This window comes from Nylanderia fulva, unplaced genomic scaffold (assembly GCF_048542155.1).
Source record: "Nylanderia fulva isolate GAGA-0341 unplaced genomic scaffold, ASM4854215v1 Scaffold5, whole genome shotgun sequence".
NCBI lineage: Eukaryota > Metazoa > Arthropoda > Insecta > Hymenoptera > Formicidae > Nylanderia > Nylanderia fulva.
This window is the reverse complement of record NW_028190587.1, coordinates 6,663,876-6,690,927: the sequence shown is the minus strand read 5'-3', so window position 1 is coordinate 6,690,927 and position 27,052 is coordinate 6,663,876. Positions and strand designations below refer to the sequence as shown.

At 34.3% G+C, this 27,052-nt stretch overlaps 2 protein-coding genes across 2 annotated transcripts; both read right to left on the bottom strand.

Moving 5' to 3' along the window:
- Positions 1-118: 118 nt before the first annotated feature.
- gem (transcription factor CP2 like gemini) lies at positions 119-21,976 on the bottom strand. Its single transcript, XM_029316808.2, is given in 13 exon segments — positions 119-2,125; positions 2,212-2,662; positions 3,525-3,722; positions 3,724-3,778; positions 10,628-10,704; positions 10,832-11,080; positions 11,545-11,781; positions 12,592-12,736; positions 13,229-13,435; positions 15,394-15,474; positions 17,566-17,713; positions 20,234-20,462; positions 21,283-21,976. Coding segments are annotated over 13 exon segments (2,259 nt in total). The 5' UTR covers positions 21,415-21,976; the 3' UTR covers positions 119-2,075.
- A 4-nt stretch (positions 21,977-21,980) lies between these two features.
- Positions 21,981-24,517, bottom strand: LOC114941729 (uncharacterized). Its single transcript, XM_029316826.2, has 4 exons — positions 24,477-24,517; positions 24,152-24,365; positions 23,710-23,869; positions 21,981-22,207 (listed from the first exon to the last, which is right to left on the bottom strand). The coding sequence occupies exons 1-4, from the start codon at positions 24,515-24,517 to the stop codon at positions 21,990-21,992; spliced, it is 633 nt and encodes a 210-aa protein (XP_029172659.1). The 3' UTR covers positions 21,981-21,989.
- Positions 24,518-27,052: the final 2,535 nt, after the last annotated feature.

The following is a 27,052-nucleotide window of genomic DNA, read 5'->3' as shown; positions in this document are numbered from 1 at the left end:
TTAATTTCTCGATATTAATATACAATATTATGTATATATATTACCTGCTATCTCTTTCTGATGAATCAATATCGTAATTAAAGCAAGGTGGGACACGTGATACAAAATATATTAATGATTAGCATCAAAAAATATTTATTGTGCCATTTCTCAATGACTTAACCATTATGAGGTATACAACAATTAACGTATTGATGCACATACATTTCCATTCTCAAAATATCAACATGTAGTCGTTACAAATTATAACAGAAAAAATTAACACTGTATATAATAAAATAATATACATAAATTTTTTACTTAAAATATAATTATATCTTTCGTAATTGATATCAAACGGTTAGATTTGGAGTGAACATCTACAATGCGTTACAAATGCAATTCGCAACAGTAAAAATTATTTTACTTGTTAAATAATTAATAATCATTCAATGTACTTTTTATCATGCGTGCGTAAACACATATGGATTAATTGTGTTATTTTTATTCCAAACTCCCTAAATAAAAATACACAATATTATTTTTCCCAATAAATTCTTAATGCATTATTTAACAAGCAACAACAATTCTGTAATAAGTCGCATTGATGTTTGAACATAAAATTAGTATTATAAAATATAATTGTAACTTATTTAAACATCATATATTTTATAAAATTTTCAAAAATGTCACATAATCTCACAAATATTAATATAAAAAAAAACACCTCTTCCTTTATCGTAATAATCGTGTTATAAGAAAATGTGAAAAATTATTTTCCTTTCATATAATTTTTACTATATCTGTCAGTTATAAACACTTATTAAATAAATATGTAAATATCTATCGGCACATTATTAAGGCACTGGTAAATTGTTTTCCTTAAGTTTTATGATATAATCCATATATATTAAAGCTAAATTATTAATTCTTTATAATAAGAACGTCATTTTATTTTATCTTAATAACAATATTAACATGTATTAAAAGTTTATAGAAACAAAAAATTATACCTATTTAAAAAGAAATTATTATAAATCAACGAATAATTATAATAACAACTATATATACAATATTAAGAATTTTACACTTACATTTTTAGCGTGGCACATATATCGAAAACACATTTGTTTTCAAAAATTGTACTAAAAGAATAGCGATACATACAATCGTACTTTTATCTCTCTTTGTCCTTTCATTCTTTACTAAGGTCTGGCAAATACATGCATATTTTAAATACTTTTTCTAAATTCATCATCAATCCTATGCAGCCTATAGAAATCATAATCGGAATCTTGTAGGTGCTCTCTCTCTCTTTTCACACTCTTTCGCATTCGTCCGAAGATTATAATTTAAAACTCGGAGTAATCATAATCTCAGAATATTCAGTACAACTGTGCGATTGCACAAGGTTTGTACTCATCATATCTATATATTGCTGAAGCATTAATTAATACGTAATTATACGATGGATACGTCAAGTATACGTAATTATACGATGGATGGAATAATACAAAATTTCTTAAAGAAGATCATATTTTCCTAAATTTACTTTTAAGATAATAAAAAAAATATAGAGTTAAGAGTTGCTCCAAATTATCAAGTATATCTAAACTCAGAGATACAAATTCGATTTATACTCGCACTGCTTTATAAGTATATAGTGGCAATATAACGAAATGGTGATAATTATTATTAATACATATATACTTAAAAAGAGAATATTTGATTAAATTGCATATAAGTGAATATGTTTCGTTTATGTTATAAATATGGCTTGATATCCAGGCGGATATCGAAATAATTAAAATTATCGAGATAAAGCAGATATGTATATAATATCAATTATTTATAAAAATTTGATCATAAAGATAAAATATATTACAAGATTTATTTCACATTACCTATATGTTTTTTTCCGTTGTAAAACTTTTAAATCTATATTATATACTTTCTTGCCTATTTTTTACAAGACATGATAATTATTTTCTTTTTTTTTGCACATACTCGTCAAATAATATATCTATTTCATAAAAGTTGATTCTTTCGCGTCTTACGTTATTTAGATCTTTCTAAAATAAAATTTCAAAAATTGTTCAAATGGTTTTCGACTTGATCAGCAATTTATAACGCTCGCTGGCCGGATCTAAAAAAAATGTACACCATATTAATTCAGAAGTATATTAATTTCAGTTGTCAAAAAATCGTAATTACAGCAAAGTAAGCATTTACCTTTGATCATCTCGACGAGGTACATGCTCTCGTCCTTCATGTTCGCCACCAGCTCGTCGGTGACCAACACGTGAATACCCTGTGGTCCTAGGAACAGTATCGAATGCACTCGATCATGGGACAAGTTTAGAGTGTTGAGCAACTTGTTCGTCAGCGCGACGCTTGTGAGGTTGTCGAGGTAGGTGACTCTCCAGAGCGAGCCGTTGCCTTCCAACGAGAAGTAGAGGGTGAGTTTCGGAGTCGGAACCTTGGAGTGCAGCGTATTGAACAGCCGAATGCCATCTGCCACCCCACAGATTTGGATGAGATCCTCCCGGGACAGACGCAGAATGTCTGACGCGGAGAAGCTCGCGAACGTCGACTCGAAAGCATTGAACCGACTCGCGCGAAGCCATGCGGTTGTCTGCGTGGCGTTCGCATCCGGTGGTAGCTCGCTGAGACATGGGGCGCCCTGCAAAATTTAAGATTAATTTATTAGTAAAATTAAAACGATGTGAACAATTTTATTTATTTATTTTTCCTCTTTTTTAGCAATTGTGGAAAAGCTCAATTAGATAAATCGGAATAAGTAATAATAAATAAATAGATACATAGATAAATGAATAGATAAATAAATATATATATATAGATAAATAAATAAATAAATAAATAAATGGATAAATAAATAGCTAAATAAATAAAATTATTTATCGGTTTCTCTGTTAACGTAAAAGCATAAGGAATAAAAAATACAAAATCGGGAGGGTCAGCTTACTTCAAATAAATAAGTAAGTAAATAAATAAATAAATGGATACATAAATAAATAGATAAATAAATAAAATGATTATTCTGTTGATGTGAAAGCCTAAGGAACAAAAAATACAAAGTCGGGAGAGTCAGCTTATTTTACAACAAGAATAAAAGATCTTTACTGTTCTCAATTTTATTTATTTATTTTTCCTCTTTTTTAGCAATTGTGGAAAAGCTCAATTAGATAAATCGGAATAATAAATAAATATATACATAGATAAATGAATAGATAAATAAATATATATATATAGATAAATAAATAAATAAATAAATAAATGGATAAATAAATAGCTAAATAAATAAAATTATTTATCGGTTTCTCTGTTAACGTAAAAGCATAAGGAATAAAAAATACAAAATCGGGAGGATCAGCTTACTTCAAATAAATAAGTAAGTAAATAAATAAATAAATGGATACATAAATAAATAAAATGATTATTTTGTTGATGTGAAAGCCTAAGGAACAAAAAATACAAAGTCGGGAGAGTCAGGTTATTTTACAACAAGAATAAAAGATCTTTACTGTTCTCATAGACTCGATTAAGTGTTGCGGAGAAGAAGCTTTCTGCGCGGCCAAAGTAACATCAGCTTCGATGCAAGGTTGTTCCGGCAATATGGCCGCGGGCGACGGCAAGGCCGGCGCCGTTCCCGTGTTTTCCTTCACAGCATCCGAAGCGGGGACCAGCGGCACGATACCGGAATTAGAAACCGAAAGTGCTAGCTGGGGCCACTACCGGGGAAGAATTTCCGCCGATGGTCGCACGTGTCTGCGGCGATCTTGAAAAAAGAAGCAGACGAGTCACACATTAATTATCTATATTGATAAATTTATCTCGATAATTAATTAATTAATTAATTAATTAATTAAATTAATAAATTAGATTAATTATGTAATGTAAAAAAATGGCACATTATTACGGCATGTAATAAATTTTTTGTGCCCGTCATTCGTAATAATAAGTAATAATTAATTAATTAATTAAATTAATAAATTAGATTAATTAGTCTGGAAAATTTGAAAATGTTAATGTAAAAAAATGGCACATTATTACGGCATGTAATAAATTTTTTTGTGTCCGTCATTCGTAATAATAAGTAGAAATTGTATAATTTAATTATAATTATTTCTTTCTCATGCCGGATGAGATCTTAGATTATTCTTGGCATAAGGAAATTTTTTTTTATTCCGACGACACGTCGCATGTGGAAAATAGCATACTTTAGACTCTGTCGTATATTCCTTTACGCATTGCAAAATGTTGACAAGTCGTTGGCGGATTATCTGTCTTATTAATCGTAAAGGCGCGACATAAATCGTCGACGACTGACAGTTATACGTTTAACTGAAAATATTTTTTTACGCAGAAACAGTCGTTTCTCGCGACACAAAAGTCGACACATTCGTATCAAAATATAATTTTGCTTATGATAATAAATTCGCAATCTTGAAAGATTAAAAAGTATCGTGTTTGCAAATATTATATGTAAACACGTCAAGTGCCTCAAATTGATGGATAACAGTGAAATAAATGATGGATACAACGTGTCCAACAATTGCAGCATGCACTATAATTGCATACACTTTAAAATAAAAATGATGCCTATATCACATAAAATGACAAAACTAAAGCGATTGAATTTTATTTTATCTTTGCACATCTTGTGTCAAATATTACAATTAACGAGCATACGATTTTGACGATTTTTTTATGAGACGTAATTTTATAAACTCCATATTTAAAATCTTAAATTCTATTTGCTAAATATGAAACCGCATAATCGCAATATTAGCGTTATCAACTTGCAAGATAAAGATGGAAAATAGTTCAATTATTGAGAAACCGTTATCCATTCGTGGACTAGATAAAATTTGATTCATATTTTATATGTAATATCTTTTTTTTCAATATCTTTGATTTATGAAATTTATTTCCTCAATTCTAATCTTTTAATACACTGAACAAGAAAATTATTAAATTAATAAATATTTATTTCAATACTGCCTTATAAATAATGTATTTGAATAAATATTTATCTCTTTTAAAAAGGATCTTCTTATATCGAATAAATATTTTTTCACCTTAAATCATTATTATTAATTTCCAATAAATTTTTTTTTCCAGTGTAACAACCGAAAGGAAAATTAATATCTTCTCGAAATAAAATCGTGTAAATACATTCTTACACAGGAGGCCTTTTTAACCGAACTACGAGCTTATATCAAAAATAAATATTTTTTTACATCCAATCATTATTATTAATTTCAAATATGTGATTCAAATTGAATAAATTTTTTGTCAGTGTAACAACCGAGAGGAAAATAAATATCTTCGAAATAAAATCGTGAAAACACATTCTTACACAGGAGGCCTTTTCAACCGAACTACGAGCTTGACTTTTCCGCAGCCGCCATCGATTCTGTTCATGTCTCGACGCTTCCTTATCTGCAGACTGACTAATCCACCTCGCATAACGCATCCTCTCTTAATCCGCGTATTCAACAGAGCATGGACGAACTTGGCCACGACTTGCACGTGCGGTGGACCGCCGCTCACGACCACCTCGTGCTCCAGAAGCCACGTGATCAATTGATCGAGAGGGTAGCGCGGCCGTCTGATGGACCAGCAGCTCCTCAGATCCCAATAATTCCTCGACATGTCGCGAATCAAAAGGAATCCTCCGCCTCGATCGAGTCCGTTTTCTCCTTGAAGGCCTTCTTCCGACTCCTCACGCGTTCATTCATAAACGTCACGCACCCGCACGCTCGAACCTCCGGTCGTTCTTCAAGCGTCTTCCCATCCATTCGTGCTCGATGTTATCAAGATGCTCTCGTCGCGAATCCGTACGAACGGTTCGATAATGCTGCGGTACATGAATTCAATCGCTTCGGTAACCGATGAGTGTCCTCATCGCGATTTCGACATCATTCGAAATTTGTAATTGATGCCTAGATTGCCTTATCGTATGCGATATTTCAGTTCATTCGCGTGCGGTGCTTGCCATCCAATAACTAAACGCCACGACGCTCGATTGTTTTCAGGGTAATAGAGAGCAGCTCTGGTTTCGACCGGCAGATAGGATCAGTTCGAGTCAGTCGGATATTGCATCGGTCTGCCGCGAACTGGATACCGCTAGTTGGCGAATCCGACGAGAACTCTCGAAATATGACCTTCACGAGCGATAGTCTTTCCCGAGTCGAAATCTCGCCGAGTCGCGTGATCGATGTGTCGCAATATTTTTTCTTTTTCCTCTTCAAATCAACGTTACGTGGGAACTTGATAATCACTCGCGAGCCAATTTTGAAGAGAATGGAACACTCCGTGTTTCTTGGAAAGTCCGAAAAACCTTTTTCGATTGGTAACCGGTTTATACACTTCTTTCTTCGTCGCTCAAAGGCTCCGTCTTGCTTTCGCCTTGCTCGTCCGATGTACTTCTATATAAATGAGTGAACTTTGTATCCGCGAGTCCACGATGTTTATCCCCTTGAAGCGCGTCTGTTCGTGACTTATTCGCGTCAAATCTAATTACAATATGCCACATGTGTGCCATAAACGCGCACTTTTCCAGCGCTCTTCGATGCGTACAGGATATGTAACCATCGCTTTTTTTATTCTGCTTCCAAGAAATTCTCCCTCTTGTTCCGTCGTTACAACGTGGAAACGCGCGTATGGAATGCTTCGAGTGTAAAATGAATCCAGTCCCCCATAATCAATTTATTTACTCCGGACTTGCACAATTAGTTTCATTGATCCTCTTCGTGCGATAAGTGATTGTTACAATCAGCCGTAATTTTCCTCTTTATTTTCTTCTCAAGGTTAATTCTGAACTCGGCGAATCTAATTAAACTTCGAGGAACGACGAGTTCCCTTTTTTCAACAGCTTCCCAGTAATTGGGGGGAAGAGCAGGACATTTCCTGGTCACGAGACTCGATTTAACCGCCCTGGCATCAGCTTTTCGGCGGTAAGGCTGCTCGTCATCTGAGGAGATGATCCTGCCGAGATAGGAGCACGTAGATGGCCAGGATATCGCGCGTCGCCACGGCGTTTAGATCCTTAATCAACGCGATCGAAGGTGACACTCGCGTATGACACTCTGCCGGAAGTAGACTCGCTGCTGCGACGGACGAGGGCATTCCTGGTGTTCGATGCTCGTTCACAATATATATCGAACCCGCTGTCTCAACAGCACTCGGGAAAGATCACTATAGCTCGAGGAAGATCGCTCGGTGCATCACACGTGGTTCTTGTTAAACGCCAGCTGTCATGAGCTATCTGTCATAAGTGATTCCGTCAGCGGTTATTATTGCGTGACTAATGGGCTGGATTGATTGCGTTTTTTCTCAAAGTTCTTCTCGCAATAGGTTACTTGTTCAAGAGACAACGTAATATCAGGTCGCCCTCGATGCAATTCGGAGTGGGATACATCAACAGCGCGAGATGTAACCGTTCGGACGAATTAAGCCAATACGCCTGCCCTCCCAATTGGTTCACTTCCTGTTGAAGCTCACCGAAACGCACCGGAATATACCGGACTGAGATTAATTCGGTTATCTCAAACGATAACGTACTCCTTCAGCTTTAAATCGTCAAGAATTCCTTATCTTGAAGATAAATAGCGATTCCTGTAGATTGGAGCACCTCGAATATTGGAATATCTTGAAGATAGAACAAGATGACGCTGAAGAAACCGATCGGTAGGTTTCTTCTTTGCACTTTGAAACGTCTCGAGAACAAGTCGGAGTGACTACCGGTTCGAAAAGATACCGGTTTTCGCGCGATGCAACGGCGACTGCAAGTTTCAGCCGCTTTCTTCTAATAATCGAGGAATATCTCCAACACAGTCACGTGTAACAAATCTTCAATCGACGATTTACGCGAGATGCCGATCGCCGATTTATTTCGCAAGAAACACAGGCCCGACGACTTGTTATTCAAGACGCGATGACACACTTATATCTCTCGAACATAACGTGGGTGCGCCCGAATAGGTCCAACAGGATGATGGGTCGGGACGAGAGCAACGCGGCTGCACGCAATGTACGGCGTCCTGAATTTATTCCGTGTGTACCGTGCCTCTCTTTCACCATGTCTCTCTATTCCTCTCTAAGATTCTCCTTCTCTCTTTCACTCCTCGCCGTTGGTTCACCCAACTTCCCCTCCATCGAGAGACTTCGCCGTCGGAGACGCCGGCTCGCGCCAGTTCGAGCCAGTTTGTCGGCGACGATGCCCGGGGTTTACCTCCGCGTCTCCTCACCTCTCCTTCGCCATCGTCGACGAGCAAGACCAAAGATATAACCACCTCTTCCACTTCCATCCTTCACTTCTAGAATGAACCCCCACCAGTGTTGTCTGACAACATCGCAGTAAGTTCTGGGTACACCCGTACTCGGAGTGCATAATGTTCCTCTTCTCTCTTCTTTTTTTCTTCTTTAAATCTATTTTTTAATCTTTTTTTCTTATCTTTTTTAATCTCTTATTTTTTTCTTCTATTTTTTTCTTAATGGAACGAAAGATTATAAATCGTAGACGGGAGATAACAAATCGATAATAAATCGTCAATTGTTGATCTCAGAAAGAAATTATGCAATTTTCTATCTTAGATCTTCGTTTATTATTGATTCTAATGAGCGTAGAAATTGCAAAAAACGAAGAAAGAAATTTTTCACAATCATATTTTGAAAGCTTTTCAATATCTTGTTCTCTGTCATGTTTAATTTTCATCTTTTTGTTTTTTATTTCATAGAAAAAACGAGAAAAGAAGAACAACCTCATAGACAGATATATCTTTCTTGGTGGATACAATTAATCACTCTTATTTTTTTAATTGATACTTTTTCACCTAATAATTTTTTCAAATATCAGAAAAAATTAATAAAATATTCGTACAATACAAATTAATTTTTTTTTTTAAATATATAAAGACGTAGAAGAGGAACCGATTGACGATCTTTTTGTTTTTTATTTCATAGAAGAAACGAAAAAAGAAGAACAATACCTCATAGACAGATATATCTTTCTTGGTGGATACAATTAATCACTCTTATTTTTTTAATTGATACTTTTTCACCTAAATAATTTTTCCAAATATCAGAAAAAATTAATAAAATATTCGTACGATACAAATTAATTTTTTTTTTAAATATATAAAGACGTAGAAGAGGAACCGATTGACGAGGTAACGTGACTTTCACAGGACTAACATTAACTTCCACATGCGTCGCAATGGCATCAAGGTCACGACAATTGCTTGGTAGCATACAAGAAGCGTGCATATAAATAGCTTCGTAAAGGCAGAAACATTCATTGGGAAACACTGGCTATCCAGATGTATAGGAAATGTTTTTCTATTTATATCCCTGGAACAGGTATTTGTCGACCGCCATGACGCAAGAAGCCGCATCGCTGCTTATTGCAGCGAGAATCGAGATGGAGATAGAAATTGAAAGAGTTATTTCCTAATAGAAAAGATTACGACAATGTGGCATTTGCTTATACATATTATATATAGATTGAACTATTGATGACATCGCGTGAGACGAGTTATCAGAAGAGTGACAATAAAAAAATCAGTTGCTCACGCGCGCATTAGTTTGTGCATAATTATAATAATTATGCACGTGGTTACAATTTGTTTTGCGCGTCGCGCTATTTTCGGAGGAATCCGTCAGGTCGGCAAAGACGGAATGGATTCGTATGTATATGTATATAAGTTAAACAGGCGCCTGGAACCCAACGTATCCAGAATCGACTAGTTGTTAATGGCATAGTAAATTCTGTTACGAGAGCTCGGGATAAAATTGTCTCGTCTACGCACTCGATTGGTTCCGCGTCAGAATTGCGATATATTAATAAATAACAATAAAATTAGCGATACGGTAATCTTTTCCAAACATATACTTAAATGTTGGGTAAACAATTATGAATTTTGTAAGCTTTGTGACCTATGACAGATCTCCAGCGATTTTTTTAATCTCTCCTTTTTAGAAATATCACGTTCTAGTTAGCAAACGCTGTTAATACGTTATCGTATTATATATTTCTCAATTATAAGGTCGGTCCTAATATTTGACAGCAGTTAGTAAACAATTACGCAACAGTATGTTGTAAATAGACGTCGGTGTTTTGCAAGCCCTGGGGCTTTGTAAATTCACTAGTGATGTAAAAAAACAAGATAATTAAAGAGACGTAAAAGATATTGGTGTAGTAGATGTAATCTTATGTTGACGAGCTAATGGGACCAATTATAGTAGCGAGGCGATTTTGTAATTATCGTATCTTTCTCATGATGCCCATATTTAATTCTAGACATTCAGGGAATGTTGTGTATTTTATCGACTTTATGCATTCAGTATCTACGTTTACTGCGCATCGAGTGTCTTATTATTCATTAATGAAAAATTGCTAGTTCCATAAAGATAAAGCACGATTCTATTATTGCGTTTATTTCCACATAAAGTAAAATGTCACGCAAGATGTTATTTCACATCTCTGTTCGATAATAAAATTAAATAATTTATAGGCATATTTTTATTAATTTAGTTTACTTTTTATCTTCAAAATGCGACGACAAAATTTAAAAAAATATATTAAAAAAATATCAGGACAAGAATATAATAATCGACTTACATGGCATCTGTTGAAGCATACGGACTTCCACCGTTTTGCGCCGGCAAGCTTGAAGGCGATAAAGATTCCAGAGAAATCTATAATAAAAAAGAAAAAGTTTACAGAAACTCATTATGAAAAGAAACAAGATTCTAAGCTTCATTTCTTCAGTGTTTCGGTATTTTTCTATTTATACTGAAGAACACATTTTTCGGCGAAACTTACATCGGAAAGAACGGTACAATCGTAGCTGGGCTGATATTTGTCTTGTTCGTGAAGAGGACGTCTCAATATCTTGTCCCGATCCTGCTTGTGTTTGCGGTCCGCTCCCTTCAATTTGAAGACCTTCACCTGGCACGAAGCGGCGTGCAAACGTGGACCTCCTGGCAGTCTGGTCTCCACTTGAATCCGGAAAGGAACGCCTTTCTCGCCACCGTGCTTTTTCGGCGTAAATTCAGTGCTTATGCAATTCACCTATTCAGAGGATAAAATATTTTTAAAGTAATCGTAAACAATTATTTTTACAGTAATCGTGCGACAATACTTTTCATCAAACTTCATAATCGACGATATGTTCCAGAGAAAAACATTAATTAATTAATTAATTAATTTATTTATTTATTTTATACAATCTTTTATTCATTTATAAAATATAATTTATTTATTTATTTATCTATTTATTTGTTTATCTATTTATTTATTTATTTATTTGTTTATTTATTTATTTATTTATTTATTTATTTATTTATTTATTTATTTATTTATTTATTTATGTATTTATTTATTTATTTTTTATTAATTTATTAATTAATTTATTTACTAATTTTTTATATAAAACTTTCACTGATTTATAAAATATAATTGCAGTAAAGCAAGAAGAATCAACGTGTTGTCGCGATTAATTAAAGAATAAACTATGTAATCGGATCAGAGCGTACTTTAATGTAAACGCCGACTTCTTTCGTGGGATCCCACATAAATTCCACGCTGTTGTTGAACGGTGACGGTTGACAGACGTCCACCATCCCGTAGCTAAGAGGAACGTCAACTTCTAGCAATCTCTCCCCTGGTCTAGCGCGTTGCCAGGCCAGCATCTGTTCTCGTTCTGTGTATTGCAGTCGTCGCTCGTGGAAGCAGATGCGTATCGTCGACTGGAACAGAAAGGTCGGATGTCCCTACAGAGACGTTGTAGCACCGTTTGGGCGACTCACATCTTTCGAACGTCGAGGATACGCCGCGACCTCATGCCGATCGTGTCGATTTATATAGCGCATAATTATTATAATTGCATGGATCGGCCTTTATTCTACTCTCCCAGGACGAACGGAAAGAGTTAGTGTTTTTTATTTGCATAATTATCAGCGGAGTCTAGGGTTAACTGGCCGTAATTGGATCCATCTGTCTCTGGTTACTCTGCACTGTACGATTTATCAGCGTTTCAGCGTCAACGTCAGCCAAGCGACAGTCATATCGATGCTTATAAAGCTTCCAAAAATTATTAACTGTTCAAAAATTATTCTAGAAAAATTTATTTTCATAATTTTCCGACTTGATCATCATATGATTCATATGTGATTGTTTCTTTGTCATTTTTTTAACTGTAAGAAAATTAGTAAGATTCATCGGTTCGATAAAAAAATTTATTTCAATAATTTTTCATATTTGATCATCATGTGATAGATTCATATGTGATTATTTTTGTCATTTTTTTTAATTGTAAAAAAATCAGTAAAATTCATCGGTTCGATAAAAAATTTATTTTAATAATTTTTTATATTTGATCATCATGCGATTCATATGTGATTAGTTTTGTCATTTTTTTAATTGTAAAAAAATCAGTAAGATTCACCGGTTCGACACCAGCATGAGCTCGCTCGTTTACCTCCTGGGTGAGGGAATACCAAAGCGTTTTTTAAGATGCCGCTACCCAAACATTAGAAGCGTCTGAAGGAGCGTTTCGTATTTAAATGCGTGCGACCAAATACCTTCAGAATCTTCCCGCGGTATGCAGACAAATCGCCCAATTTTTTCAGTTTGATCTCATACGATTGTCCCTGGTTCAAATACGTCAGTGTTTCTTCGTTAACTTTAGTGGCGATGCTCGTAGCGGCTGCTAAGACGTACTGGAAACTGAAGAAAAACCTCGCGATTACATCTCCATTTCGATATATAATCCATTGAATAAAAATCGACGAGTGATATATTTTTCTCGCTGCATTGTATGCGAAAAAAATTAATAAAACATTTTATTGAGATAATATGGAAGATTAAAAATATCAATGAAAAAAAGAAGCTTCAACATCTTGCCAGCCTGTCAAGGATTAAAAATACATACATATACGAGAAAGTTATTTATAGAATTCTTGAGATATTAAAAAAACAATATATATTCTTTATATAAAAATAATATAATATTATTAATTGTTATATAATTAATTTATATAAAAATAATATTAAAATAATTAATAATATTATTTATGACTCAGGTAAGTAATGTAAAAATAATATTATTAATTGTTATATAATTAATTTATATAAAAATAATATTAAAATAATTAATAATATTATTTATGACTCAGGTAATTGTTGATTAATGATTAAAATTAATGTTTGATAGCCCACCGGCAGTCCTCATTGAATTCGTTTCCCTGCTGGGAGGAAGACACGTGATTAGCGCTCGAGGTTGGCGGATACTCTTCGTTCGAGGAGTACAAGAGTTGATGAAGACTGGCGGTCTGGCCATTGTTGTTGCTGTCAGCCTCGACGGTGCCGACGTTCCCATTGTTGGACGGAGCTGTAGCGATCGTTCGTTGCGACACGTGATTCAAACTGCAAGGAAATATATTATATAAATACGGTGGATACACTGGACGAGACCAGTTCTCTCTCTCTCTCGCACAAGAAAAGCGTAATAAAATATATTCCATGGTCGAGATCGCAAGCACTCACTATAAGTTAAAGAAAAGCGACGACGAAACATTCAAATCCGCGGGAGTTTTCATTCTGATTCCCTCGGCTGGATAAATTTTCATTCGAAAATCCTACCGCAAACAGGAGTGCGTCAACACTTATCACTTACATATTACGTAAATCGTTTTGTCACGTTGCACACGAAGAAGCGCGAGAGTCGTTCAACGGAGAGAGACTCATCACTGTCTACGAGTTCGTCTCACATTCGTCTAATCTCATTTATGCCCGAACGCTTACTCGATTTTTCAAGAGAGTTCGCGGATGTATTTTTTTTTTTTTTTTTTAATCTATTTATTCCCGAAGAATAAACACAAGGAGATCACTGGACCGACCTCTCGATTTCATCGTTCCACATCGATACGATAAATCGCACGCGATTTATGCGAAGCTGACGCGGCGATTCTCCCCACTTTTCAGCGTTTATCCCAATAATCGGTCTTTTAGTTAGATAGTGGAATTTAATCCGGTTAATAATATCCTATGTGAATCATAATTCTGATTCATATAAAATAAAATAATCTTTTTTTTTAAGAAAGAAAAAAAGTATATTGTATATATTGTACACAATTAAATCCTGTTTTGCAGAGTTGGGTTAATGATTTTTTTGAACTAAGTTAAGTTAAAGTTAGTTGCTTATAAAATTTATTTATTTCAGTTAAAAGTTGCATGAATATTAAATTAGAATTTCGTTTGTTAATTCTTTTAAAATTTTGATTTTTATACAGAAATATATTTTTTGGTAATTACAATGGATGACAAATAAACATACAAATTAATAATACTTTAATTAAAAAATAATACGTTTAAAATTTATAAAAAAAAAGTTAATGGTATTCAAACATAAAAAAATTTAACTTATCGTTAGGAAAAAAGTTAATAAGTTTAAGATTAAAAGTAATTATAGTTGAAATCAAAAATTAATACATTTTAAATGAACTAAACTAAGTTAAAAGTTATTAACTTTTAACTAATTAACTGCACTGTTCCGAGATTCCGCGATGATGAAAATAGAAATGAAAAAAAATCGTAATAATTTTTTCATCCCTTTCACTCGCGGGACTGAATCGCACTATTGCACGGTTTAAAAGACTCGCGTATCGTTTCTGCCTTATCACGCTTGATCCCAGGAGCGAGGTGTCTCGCACAGACGGAACAAGATATCAATTCTCGATTCGCGTATATATTTTTCGATTGACGTACTGACGCACGTCCGGCTGCTGCTTTACGGAATAACGCGCGCCGCACGATAAATACCCATAATAGAGAGTAAGAAGTCTGACCCGAGAAAGGAGGCCTGTACTCTCCCGATACGGGGCGCAAAGATACAGCCTTATCTCTGTAGCAATATATGTCTTTGCGGGGGAGCCGCGCGTGGCAAATTCCGCTCGGAATACTTTTTAGCCTCGTCACCCTCGAGTTCGCGCCCCGAGAGAGAGATATAAGCCTCGTCTTCATAATGCAGCCGTACATCGTCGTGGTAATGTCGCCGAGTTATTAGCATTCGCTCGCCTCGATCGTTAGCAATAAAAATAAGCAATGCGTGCGAGATGCAAATGGGAAACCGCGAAGTTGAAAAACAATAAGTAAAAAAATGATTATAATGATTAAAATTAATTTTTGCGCTCATTAAAAAAAATAAAGTAAGTAATTTTAATAATGTGAATTTTTTTAACTTGGGATTATTGTGCGAGATGCTAATGGGAAACCGCGAAGTTGAAAAACAATAAGTAAAAAATGATTATAATAATTAAAATTAATTTTTGGGCTCATTAAAAAAAATAAATAATTTTAATGTAATGTGAATTTTTTTAACTTACTTGGGATTATTGTGCTGATTTTCAGGTGATGGAGCCTCCTGTTTGAAGACTGTCAGCGATGGCAAATTGAGGAGGGCTTCGCTGAAAAAAAATAGCAGTTTTACGTGCTGCTGCATGAATTTTTTTGCTTTAATGAAAACATGTTATTTGCGATTTTTTATTTATCTTGTGCTAATAATATAAAGATTAATAATTAATGGCCACTTAATTTCGCAACGCATCGAAAAAAGTCTTGCATGGGATAAGAAAGGAATAATTTGAGAACCACTACGATAATACTCTGAATCAGTAAGGTCAGCACGAACCGGAATAAACTAGTTCGATGTACAACGGATTTAATCGGTGTGAAATAATAAGATAATGCGATACCGTGTCAAGAGTACCATCAAAATTTATTTACGCGGTTGAGATATCCGATCGCATAAGTTACACGAATATAGTATTATCAATTCTTGATCGCTTGTCAATTTTCCTTGTCGTGTGAATAAAATTGATTAAAACCTGTTTTTTATTTAACTAAAGAATAAATTATAAAATAATAGAGTCTCAGTAAATTACTTACCCAGATTTTACATATTGGTGCATTCCTTTATTTTTCATTAAGAGATTTCACTTTATTTACAATTTAATTTCCAATTAAGCAAAAATATATAAAATACAATCAAACTGATAAAATAGGTCACTGATATTTCACTTCTTTAAATATTTATGATATAGGAATGTGCACAAAAATTTATGTTGCAATCTTTATCACTATCTACTGAAATAAAATATCTATAAAATATATAAATAAAATGTCTATTAAAAATTTTCAATTATAATTTTAATTAGACTAAATAAATAAAAATATTTTATATATTATATTTTCCTCTATAAATTCTGTGTGTTTATTCCACAATTTCACGATTATTTATATAATATCGCCGCCTAACTCCGGATAACAAGAGGACCGATTACTGACAATTTAACTAACAATTGAAAATTCTTAGGAAGCACCGACACTTCATTCGGAACAAACCGGTTATGTCTATATACGAGCGAACTAGTGCGTTAGCCGGTTCCTTACTGGATCAAACCACGCGGAACATGTGTCTTCATTCATGGACGGATACACGCGCCTCTTTTTTTCACACGTCATATCGTAAACTGTCACATATACCATACATACACGATCAGCTGATGCGCGCGAGTCGACTGTACGATCAAGAATTTAATCATCATTGATCGCGGAAAAGATATTTAGTCTACAACATTTTACATCGATGAATTATTGACAAAATATAGTGATAATTTTTTATTAATTGCAGCGTGTTAAAAACAAAATTTTATTTAAAAAATTTCGCGCTATTTTCTTATTCATCTACTTTAAAAAGGACACTTTCAAGCATTTTATGATGTACATATGTTTTAATGTGATAAAGTATACATGCGTGGCCATTTTAGTCGTGTGTTCGTGTCTAGTCGTTCTAAAACTGTTCATATAAATACGATATTATTTACAATTATAATCGCAATTTTTCGCTATTTTATAATGGAGACAAATATATGTAATTATTTAATTATATGTATGTTTGTGTGCAGAAATTATTTTAATATATTATTATATAAAATTTAAAAATAATACATTATATAATATTTAAAAAAAATAAGGAAATGCGAGAAATTTACAGAATCTGCCAACTGCACTGCTTTTTCGTTATCACATTAATAAAATGTCTCGCATACACTCGCGCACATGCGTACACACCAATACTCGCGATCGGGGTCGACCGGTTTGATTTTCCTGTACGTGTCGCCGGTGCGACGCAATGCCAAGAACTGTGGCCAGTTTTAACCGGATTTCTAGATTGACTTGCACTGTCGGTCCGTTTTAATTTTGCTCGCGACAGAAGCCTACGCTACCGACGAGCTGAACAAATGCGCGCTATCGGCAGAGAATTGTTTCGATCGTGAAACAGGTCGCCTAATTAATGCGTTACAGATTTCTACAATTTTTTATTTCTATTTTTTTTTTTTTTTTTTTAAGGTTCAGCACATCTACGATGCGTATATATAAGATGCGTTCTTGGACCACAGTAGTAAATTGTATTTTTTTTTTCTGTACAAGATTGTGAGTCATTACCAGAAGTCATTTTGAAGTCGATATTTTGTTGAAAATTTTGGACACCTTACCTCATATTAGTGTAAGAGGCGACGGCTGTTGCGAGATCAGAAGCCGCGAGAGCGGATAACGATCCATCGAAATCAGCGGCGAGGTGTTCCGCGAGTTCCTCCACTTGCGTAGACCAACCTTGAGCAGAGCCATTGCTCCCGATGGATCCTAAAATGTAAAACAAATACAATAAGTTTGTTTCTTCTCAATATTCTTGTTTTCATCATTTCACGTTTCAGTATATCGCAAATCTTTTAAATAATCTTTTAGAGAAATCATTCAGATACACGTTACAACTGCTGCTTATTCCTATTTATTTTTAGCTTTAGCTTGTATAAGTATTATAATGTTAGAGAATAATACGTTGAAAAAAATTATTGAATTAATAAATATTTATTTCAGCACTGCCTAATAAATCATTTATTTCAAACAAATAAATATTTTTTACATCAAATCAATATTAATAGTTTCAAATAAATAATTTATATGGCAGCATCGAAATAAATATTTATTCAAATTCAATGATTTTTTTTTCAGTGTAGATAGTTTTAATATTATAAATATACAGTAGTACCAGACTTCCTTTTTCAGAAAGAAAAGAATTTGTGCAAAAGTACAAAATCTATATAATTAGTAAAATATAATTTAAGCTGCTTCGTTAATTTTTCTTCACCCAGTAAGTAAAAAATCATCACTACAACGTTATCATTGTTGTCAAGTATGTAGTTTTTAACATTGCATCTATTAATTTATTTATTAATCATTTATCAATTAATTAATTTTATTTATTAATAATATTTTAAACATATTAATAAAACATTATATCATAACGTTTAGAAAATTTATATAATATCAACATATACAATAAAACAATAGGATTTTAACATTTAAACATTTAAAAATGTTGATTAAATATTTCTCGCTTACTGGGTAGTCTATAAAAAAGCAAGTTCTAAATGATGTGCGTCACCCTATAAAAAATCGCGTGGAAAATGATCGATTTATAGTTCTCGTCTCATCGCATCGCTTTTTTTCGAGCATCATCCATATGCGGCTATCAGCGCGTAACTCTTTTACATCGTACCGCCTTGTGTGCCGTTGTAACCAACATGAAGCTGATGATGCATCGCGATCGGTCTTATATCTTTCGTTTCTTGAGCGACGTGACGGCGTCGGTTCTTGATAGAGTCAGGGGGATAACGTCGACTCTGCAACAGCGACACCCTGGATTTATCGATCTCACACCACTTCATCCTATTTCGGCCGTGGCGAGGATCGCACTCGTGCAGGAACACACCACAGGAAACTTTATATGCACGCACCTTCACTAATTGCTACGAGTATGATCAACTGGTATCAGGCTTCTCTCCGTCTCCTTCGTCTCTCGAGCAAGCTACTATCTGCTTGATACACTGCGTATACGTATATTTGTGTGCGTCTTGTATGTGTGTACCCGAGTTATCAGCCACGTGGGTGAAAAGGCGTCGGATGTAAGAAGACAGTTCGATTCATCAGTCTTGAACAGATCTTCAGAGCGACTCGAACCCTACGTCGCACCATTGTTAAACCTTCACTACTAGTCAAGGTAATTTTATTATTGAATTTTTGCGAATATTGTTCTAGACAATTTACACGGTTCCATATTGGCTCAATGCAACTAAACAGTCAACATTGATATTTTTGTATTTATTATATTTTTAATTATATTTATGTTTATATAATTGAATTTATAAAAAAATTGTTTGCCACAAGAGATATAATTATAATAAGAGATTATAATTTATGTATAATATTTGTTTTATTTATGATTCGAGTATATAGACAGAGAATTTATTTTAAAAATGATTTCATCCCCTTTGAAAATTTAAAACCTAAAAAACTTGTGTATGCAAATGTTTTTTGTAATGAAAAGTAAAATGTGAACAATTGGACAATAAAATGAAACTACTCGTGTCTACGACAGTGTACGAGGGGTCGTTTGGTCACGACCTTTAAAGAGATATATCTATGTTAACGGCTATACGATAATGACGATTGACTTTGCGCCATTATTGCAAGCAACATATTCTTTATATCCTAATGACAAATATTTTTCGCGAAAAACATTTAAGATTAAATCTCAAAACTGAATATATTCTGTTCAATATTAAAAGGTTTTCTCTTTCACTATAAATCTGAAAAATGTTTCTAATAAATTATTTATTTAATTTTCCTAGATGTAAACAGATATAAATTTTTTTTTTTTTTAATTTTTCTAATCTAAAAATAGTATATGGATTAATTTCTTATCGACTGTTATCAATTTGTGTGACAATCTTCTGTATACTTGTTTCTTTTTAAGACTTTTACTAACAATCAAAAAACATATTTAGCGGTTGCATTTTTTCAAGCTTTCTCGTTTATTTCTTCTTGCTGCAGTTAATTCACAAATGAATTATCAAATCCCCCTAATTCTCACGAGAGAGCAGCTTTAATTTCATATAATAAACACAAAGTATAAAATGTGCGCAGGCATCAATATCGGAATATTTGCACGGCTGCTTCAAAACATGGCATCGAATTAATAAGAATTACTAATTTAAGACTAAATCAAACGTGAATTATATATAAAAACTAAATGCACAAATTCTTTTCTTACTATAATATATTAGTATATTAATATTTGAGAAAGTAAAAAAAAATACCAACCCTCTCTTCTGATGTGTTTCTTCTCCTGTTCAGCAATACGCTGTAACGGTTCCGTGGAGCAACGTTTCAGATTGTTCTGTTCATAATTCGGGGATGATCCAGAAGACGAGAGTTGTTGCGGCGAGCCGCTGTTCAAATGTATTTGATCACTGTCAGTCGGCGAATTTTTCGGCGAGTTCTGCTTGTCTTGCCACAGAGAATTTTGCGGACTATGGTACCCCATTATAGTCTGTAATACATTATTAATTCGCAATTACTATTTTCAAAATTATGCAAAATAAATCCAAAAACTAGTGGCTTCAATTATTTAAAAAAAAATTTCAGAAACTTCACTTCTGAGAAATGTCAAAAATAATTTTAAAAATTAAAGAGTTTGATATAAAATTGAGAATATACAAGACGTACCTAAACAAGTGCGAAAAATTGTAGGAGATGATTTTTTGTCGAAAATTAAGATTTTCTTATATAAACATATTATTCTTATATTCTTCCCTGAAAAGTTACACTTCTAGAGGGAGGTAAGAATTAAGTTTTTATTTTTTCTGAAATTTCAGACAAGTTAAAAAATTTTTTTATGTATTAAAAAATGTATATAAGAAACCACCCTTAATTCTTGACAAAGAATCATCTCCTAAAATTTTTTGCATTTATTTAGATACACCCTCCTGGGAAAAAAATTTTTATACATATATTGTATAACAATATAAAATTACATATGAAATATGTCCATACATAATTAGATAAAAGTGCTTTTTTATATATAATTATATAATTTATATATATATATATATTTTTTTTTTTCATATATAAATATATATATTTCATATATAATTCGACATGCTTATATATGAAGCCTTATAATTTATATATAATTTATATAATATGTAAAAATAGACATATTTCACATATACTTTTACATATAATTATATATAAAAAATTTTTTCCCGGGTTGTATATATATACACATATTATATATGTATATAAAAATGATAATTTATTATAATTGATTATACATATATTTAACTAACAATGACGATGATTTCACGCACCTGTTGAGAAGCGGCTACAACGTCACACCTGTTTGGACGAATCGGCGACATTTGGTCGAAAGACGACGTGTTGGCGAACCACATCGCTCCGTTCAGAGTTTCCGCGCCGTCCATCATGAGTTGCAGCTCCATTCAACAGCTCTCGTTCTCGAATCGCACGATTACAATAAGATTCACCGAATTCGGCGAACCAGAATATTACATCTATTAGTTATTACTGCGACACTAATAAAGGGCCCGTTAATCATAAATCTCAGACCTACGAAGGGTGTCTTCGAACGCCCTTAAAGAGACTTCGTCGGCGAGAATCGATTTTGCTCTAGCTCCAAAATATTTTTCTCTATCGATAAACGAAGGAACTCCACATGTTCTTATCTTACACGAGAACTTACTACTTTGTACATACACTATTTATAAAAAGCAAAAAAATGCCAAAAACAATTTCGTGACTATATATATATATATATATATATATATGTGTTCCTCGGCGACGAGTCTGTAAGAGGCGAAACGAGTCCACGCTTAGATCTCAGATCGACGACCTTCGTCCCGGGATCAAAGGTCGTTCTCTCTCATTCCACCACTCATTTGCCCTTCGTTCCAGATCGTCTCCTTTCGGCGTATAGATCTTCGATATGCCCGGAAATGTACACGGTGCATCCGCCAACTGCGCCGGTGGTTCTCAGGGCTGTCGGAATTGCCCTTCCTTAGAACATCACGAAGAAGCTGTTGTACAGTTTTTTGATGCCGGTGGTCTCCCGCTGCCGGTGCGTTTCCAAGAGTGCGCAGCCTCGCGATCTCAGTGCCAAAAAACGCGAAAAGACGACGAACGCGTCCTCGAATATCATCGCCACGCCCTGGCTGCAACGCATCTTGTTCCTAGTTGTCTCGGAGTCCTGCTGCCGTTTCGGCGGAGAATCTCCTCCTGCGGATAACAAACGCTCAATTTCTCAGATAAAAGTTGAAGCAGCAGTCACAGCTGGCGCGCCTGATTACTTTGTATTTAACATCTGAGACGATACGCCCAGATAGTGACTCTTGTTTTGTCTATCCTGTTTATTGAAACTTTAACGGCGATTATTTTATGTGCAACGTGAACCGTAAATTTAACAGGGTTGGGTAAGTTAATAATTTTTTTTAGAAAAGTTGCGTGAATAACATTAACTCAGTTAAAGTTAAGCTTAAATTAACTGAAGTTATAAATTGATGGTTAATTTTTAAAAATTGTTTATATTAAATAAGCATTTTGTTTGTTAATTTTTAAAGTAACAAATAACAAAGAAATTTTGATTTTTATATGGAAATATATTTTTTGGTAATTACAATTGATGACAAATGAACATAAAACAATACGTTTATATAGCTTATAAAAAAGTAATAATGGTATTCAGAGATAAAAAAATTTAACTTAGGAAAAAAATAAAAACTAGTTGAAATTAAAAATTAATACATTTTAAGTTAATTAAACTAAAAGTTAAAAGTTATTAACTTTTTAACTATTTTATTCACTTTTAACTAATTAACAAGTTATTACCCAACCCTGAAATTTAATTATATGAAAATTGTCTAAATTAAAACGTGTATATTTATTTCAATAAATATATGCATTTTTAAAATATTAAAATTTTAAAATTTTATCTAACAAAATAAATTAAATATATTAAAATAAGTATCAAAATATATTATTAACAATCATTACAAAAATTTTATGTAAACTATTACAAATGCATGACATTCAGATATGCGAAATTTATTTCTTAAAATTATCGCCTTAATATCACATAAATAAATATTTTATAGATTATTAGATACAAGTCTTTAATTATAAAAATTGTGTTATATATTAAAATATATATTGCAACAAATATATCCAATTATTAAATGCGTTTTTAATATCATTTAACACAAATTAAATACATTAAGATATTAAGCATTAAAATACATTATCATCGATTATTAAAAAAATTTCATATAAAATATTACAAATGTATGACATTCAAATAAACATACAAAATTTATTTCTCGAAATTACCGCTTTAATAAGATATAAAAAATGCTTTATGCTTAATTCATTGCACAATAAATTGAATAAATTAAATATTTCCAGAAACAATATTTTACTTTTGAATAGTACTTTACGTCACGAAATTAATTGAATGATCATTATTACTGAAACGAAAGCGCAAGTCTCGGTTTCGTAATTGAATTTTTTTTACACAGTCAAGCTTTATTATTTGTTCCATGTTTTTAAACGTAAGTAAATGTGAATGCTTATAGTTGAATGCTTATATAATAAAGCAACTACAATTTATCAATCTGTCGCTATATTAATAATCCATGATTTGTGCCGTTTCGTAATTGCGAATTTCAAGAACATTATATATGCATATGCATATATTTTTTTATATAAAATTATATTACGCTAACCTTTTTCCACGTTTTGACGATCGATGCTTTCTCCCTGGGATGTCTCGATCTCTCTACATAAAAACCGCTCGAAGAAAGTGGTCGTTTTTCCTTGCTTTAAGAGCGGCGAAAAAAAGAGAATTTTAATTCCACAATTCCAGGTCCGAAAGCATTCTTCAAGCTATCTCGATTATTTCAAGATCTCGCAATTGTGACTCTCGCAATTGGCTCCGATGTTTCAAAACTTTTCCTCGGCGAAACTTGAAACCGAATCGGGTTGCTGCGACTGATTCTGAAATTTCACTCGTCGGCGACTCGCGAGGACGAGAGAATAAATCCTTCCGGAATGCTGGCTCGAAAAAAGATTCCAATTCCAGTTCGACTGGAATGCTCCGAAATGCCTGGCTAGACTCGCCGTCACGTATATGTATGTATATCTCTTTCTAACGACTATGGCTCACACACTGGATAGTGTCTTGGGTATCGGAGGCCCTCGCCCGACCGTTATCACCACATTTTCAGAATCCTTCGCTCCATGGTGCCGTGTAAAAAAAGAATCCGAGCCAGGAAGGGGTGAACGAGGCCTCTCGTGGATGACGTCAGTGGAGTCTCGGGTTTCGTCCGCCGCGGTTCCCAAAATCTTCGGCGGCGAAAAGAAGCCTCGGTTCCTTCTGCCGCTTCTGGGGGACCAAAGGGTTAATTTAACCCTTCTCGCGATACTCTAGTTCTTCCCTTCCTCCTCTTTCGAATCGCGCCCCTGCCGTTTCTACAGAGACAAAAGACGTTACTAGAGTCTTTCGAAGAGCAGCAGCCAATAAAAGTGAGCCATGCAGTCGTCGAAAGTGTCGGATGTTATCGAGAAATTTCCTGCGTAGTTATACCCAAAGTGAGAAAGCACCACAATCTTCTAATGTCAATAAGTGTAATTCATTTAACACCAAAGATAATTCCACTAGATCCAGTTCTGCGATGAGTGTTCACTTAAACAAAAATCCACAGAATGATGAATACTTCCTGAAGCTTTTGTCGAATTGTTTAACGGAGACGCAGGATCCAGGAACTTCTTCGGAACTAAAGAAAGCCAAAGAGTCTGCTTGGCAAGACCGTAGTCTACAAATTTCCTGCGTAGTTATCCAAAGTGAGAAAGCACCGCAATCTTCTAATGTCAATGAGTGTAATTTCGTTTAACACCGAAGATAATTCCACTAGATCCAGTTCTGCGATGAGTGTTCACTTAAACAAAAATCCACAGAGTGATGAATTCTTCCTGAAGCTGTCGTCGAATTGTTTAAAGGAGACGCAGGATTCAGGAGCTTCTTCGGAACTAAAGAAAGCCAAAGAGTCTGCCTGGCAAGACCGTAGTCGGCGGATTACTTGACGGTTCAGACGTGAATGTTGGAATGTCCGCGGGTGATCCAATCCAATCGTGCCTCAAGAAATTAACAGCTTGACCAATGGGCTCCGCTCTTGAGGGTCGACTCTCAATTGGAACCACTCAGTGCTGATCAACGAGACGCGATTCCTTTATCTCCAAGCGAGTCGTCTGGTTGTTTTGCAAAAGATCCGTACCTGAGAATCTCTCAATGTATCGCGGATCAATTAAATGTCCGATTAGCTCTTCGAGTCAGTCGGCGATATCCTTCCAATTTATCTCATCACAAAGATGCCTTCAGACTTATCATCTGGTCGCGGACGTTGCAAATTCGAGAGTAGCAACCTCTCAAGTATCTTATTTGTGCTACTTATCAGTTATGACGTCACAACGTTGATCGCGTCAAAGATGCACGGTTCTGGAAAGTGATATCTATGTTCTTCCGATCATCCGCGGGAATTAGGAGAGCCTACTTTAGGAACTGATTCTCGACGCGGTGCGATGTCAGTCGGGATATAATTTGTTAAATTGACGTAGCTTGCGACTGCCAAGCGACGACGATGACTGCGAGGTCTCGTCGTCAACAGACACCACGAACGACGGGTCTGTTTGTCGCGCGGATTAATTAGTTTCGAAACGTTATCTCTGATATCGCACGGCTTTTTTGCTTGCCGCGACCTCGAGAGCTCCTCCTTCCACGCGCTTCGTGTATCAAAGAAGGAAGATTTTGTCTCTTTTGCACCGCGCGCGCGTTATTCTGCTAATAAACAACGGCGGTGATGCGGTGCCGATGTGTCTGTCGTCGTCAGCGCCACGTGCCGGTCTCTCAAAGAATGCCTCTCGAGGATGTTATTTCTCGATTAGAGCTCCTCTTCTCGAACCGCGCTCTGTTTATCGAGGAAATCAAGCGTTGGTTGCGTTGCACGTGTTTTTTCCCGATTTTCTTTTGCGCCGACTCTGACGAAGAAAGTCTGAAACAGTAAAAAAAAACGATAGCGATGTTCGTGAAAAAATAATGAAAAATAACTTGGATGGGAAGAGATCGAGTAAAAGTATTTATTTATTTTATTATGTGCAGGCATAACTTTGTTGCATAGTTTTCGTTGTAGGATTATGGTTCATCGTTCCTCGCGAGAGCGAATCCTCTTCATCGGCTATTGGATCAACATATTATCGTCTTCCTTGTTTCGTAATTCACTCTTCGCGATTTCTTCCGTCTCCACCTATCTCAGTCCATCCTCGTCTCCTTTCATGAACAATCAAGCAGCTCTTCTGCTGGATGGATCAGCTGTAGTTTCGCTGATCGATGTCAATCCGCGGGGTCATCGTCGCGTACTCGCTATTCGCTTCGTAGCGAATCGAGCGATTCCTAGAATCTGCTTCTATATCGTCAAAGGAAAACCTCGATCCCACAAACGTTTTTATTGGGAAATGCTGAATTCCTTCATCAGGAGAATTATATCGCTCGCGTAAATTTCTCACAAAATATAGAGGCATCGATCAATATTTTTTTTAATAAATAATTTTTCTAAACTAAAATAATAAATAATAATATAAAAAATAAAATGATATTTTAATTTTCAAAATGGTAATATTTGAACATCATATGTTATAGATTGACTCACTAAAACATATGTCTCTCTGTGTGTCTTGCATTTGCATCTGACGGATTTCTTTGAAATCAATGATCGTTCTCTTCTCTGAACTCGTCACGGCGAAAACCACAATTTAATAAAAAAAGTTGCGTAAAAAGCTCAATATTTTATTTAACATGCAAAAATTCCCAAAGACAATCCATTAACGTTGATCGATTTGTATTATGACGTTTGAAATTACAGGAAATTAATAAATCGGCGTAAAATTATATTCATTGTCAGTAAAAAACAGCTGTTATTCCCCGGTGAAATATTTAACATAATTTATTTTAAACGCTTTTATACATTATCACGGTATAAAAAATTATTTATTATTATTTATTATATTTATTAAATA

Excerpts from the sequence above, each read along its gene's own strand:
- LOC114941729 (XM_029316826.2), bottom strand. The coding sequence starts at position 24,517 with ATGGCTCACTTTTATTGGCTGCTGCTCTTCGAAAGACTCTA. Across the intron at positions 24,366-24,476 it reads CTGCTCTTCGAAAGACTCTA|CGGCAGAAGGAACCGAGGCT; the intron begins GTAACGTCTTTT and ends GTCCCCCAGAAG. Across the intron at positions 23,870-24,151 it reads TACCCAAGACACTATCCAGT|CTTGAAGAATGCTTTCGGAC; the intron begins GTGTGAGCCATA and ends TAATCGAGATAG.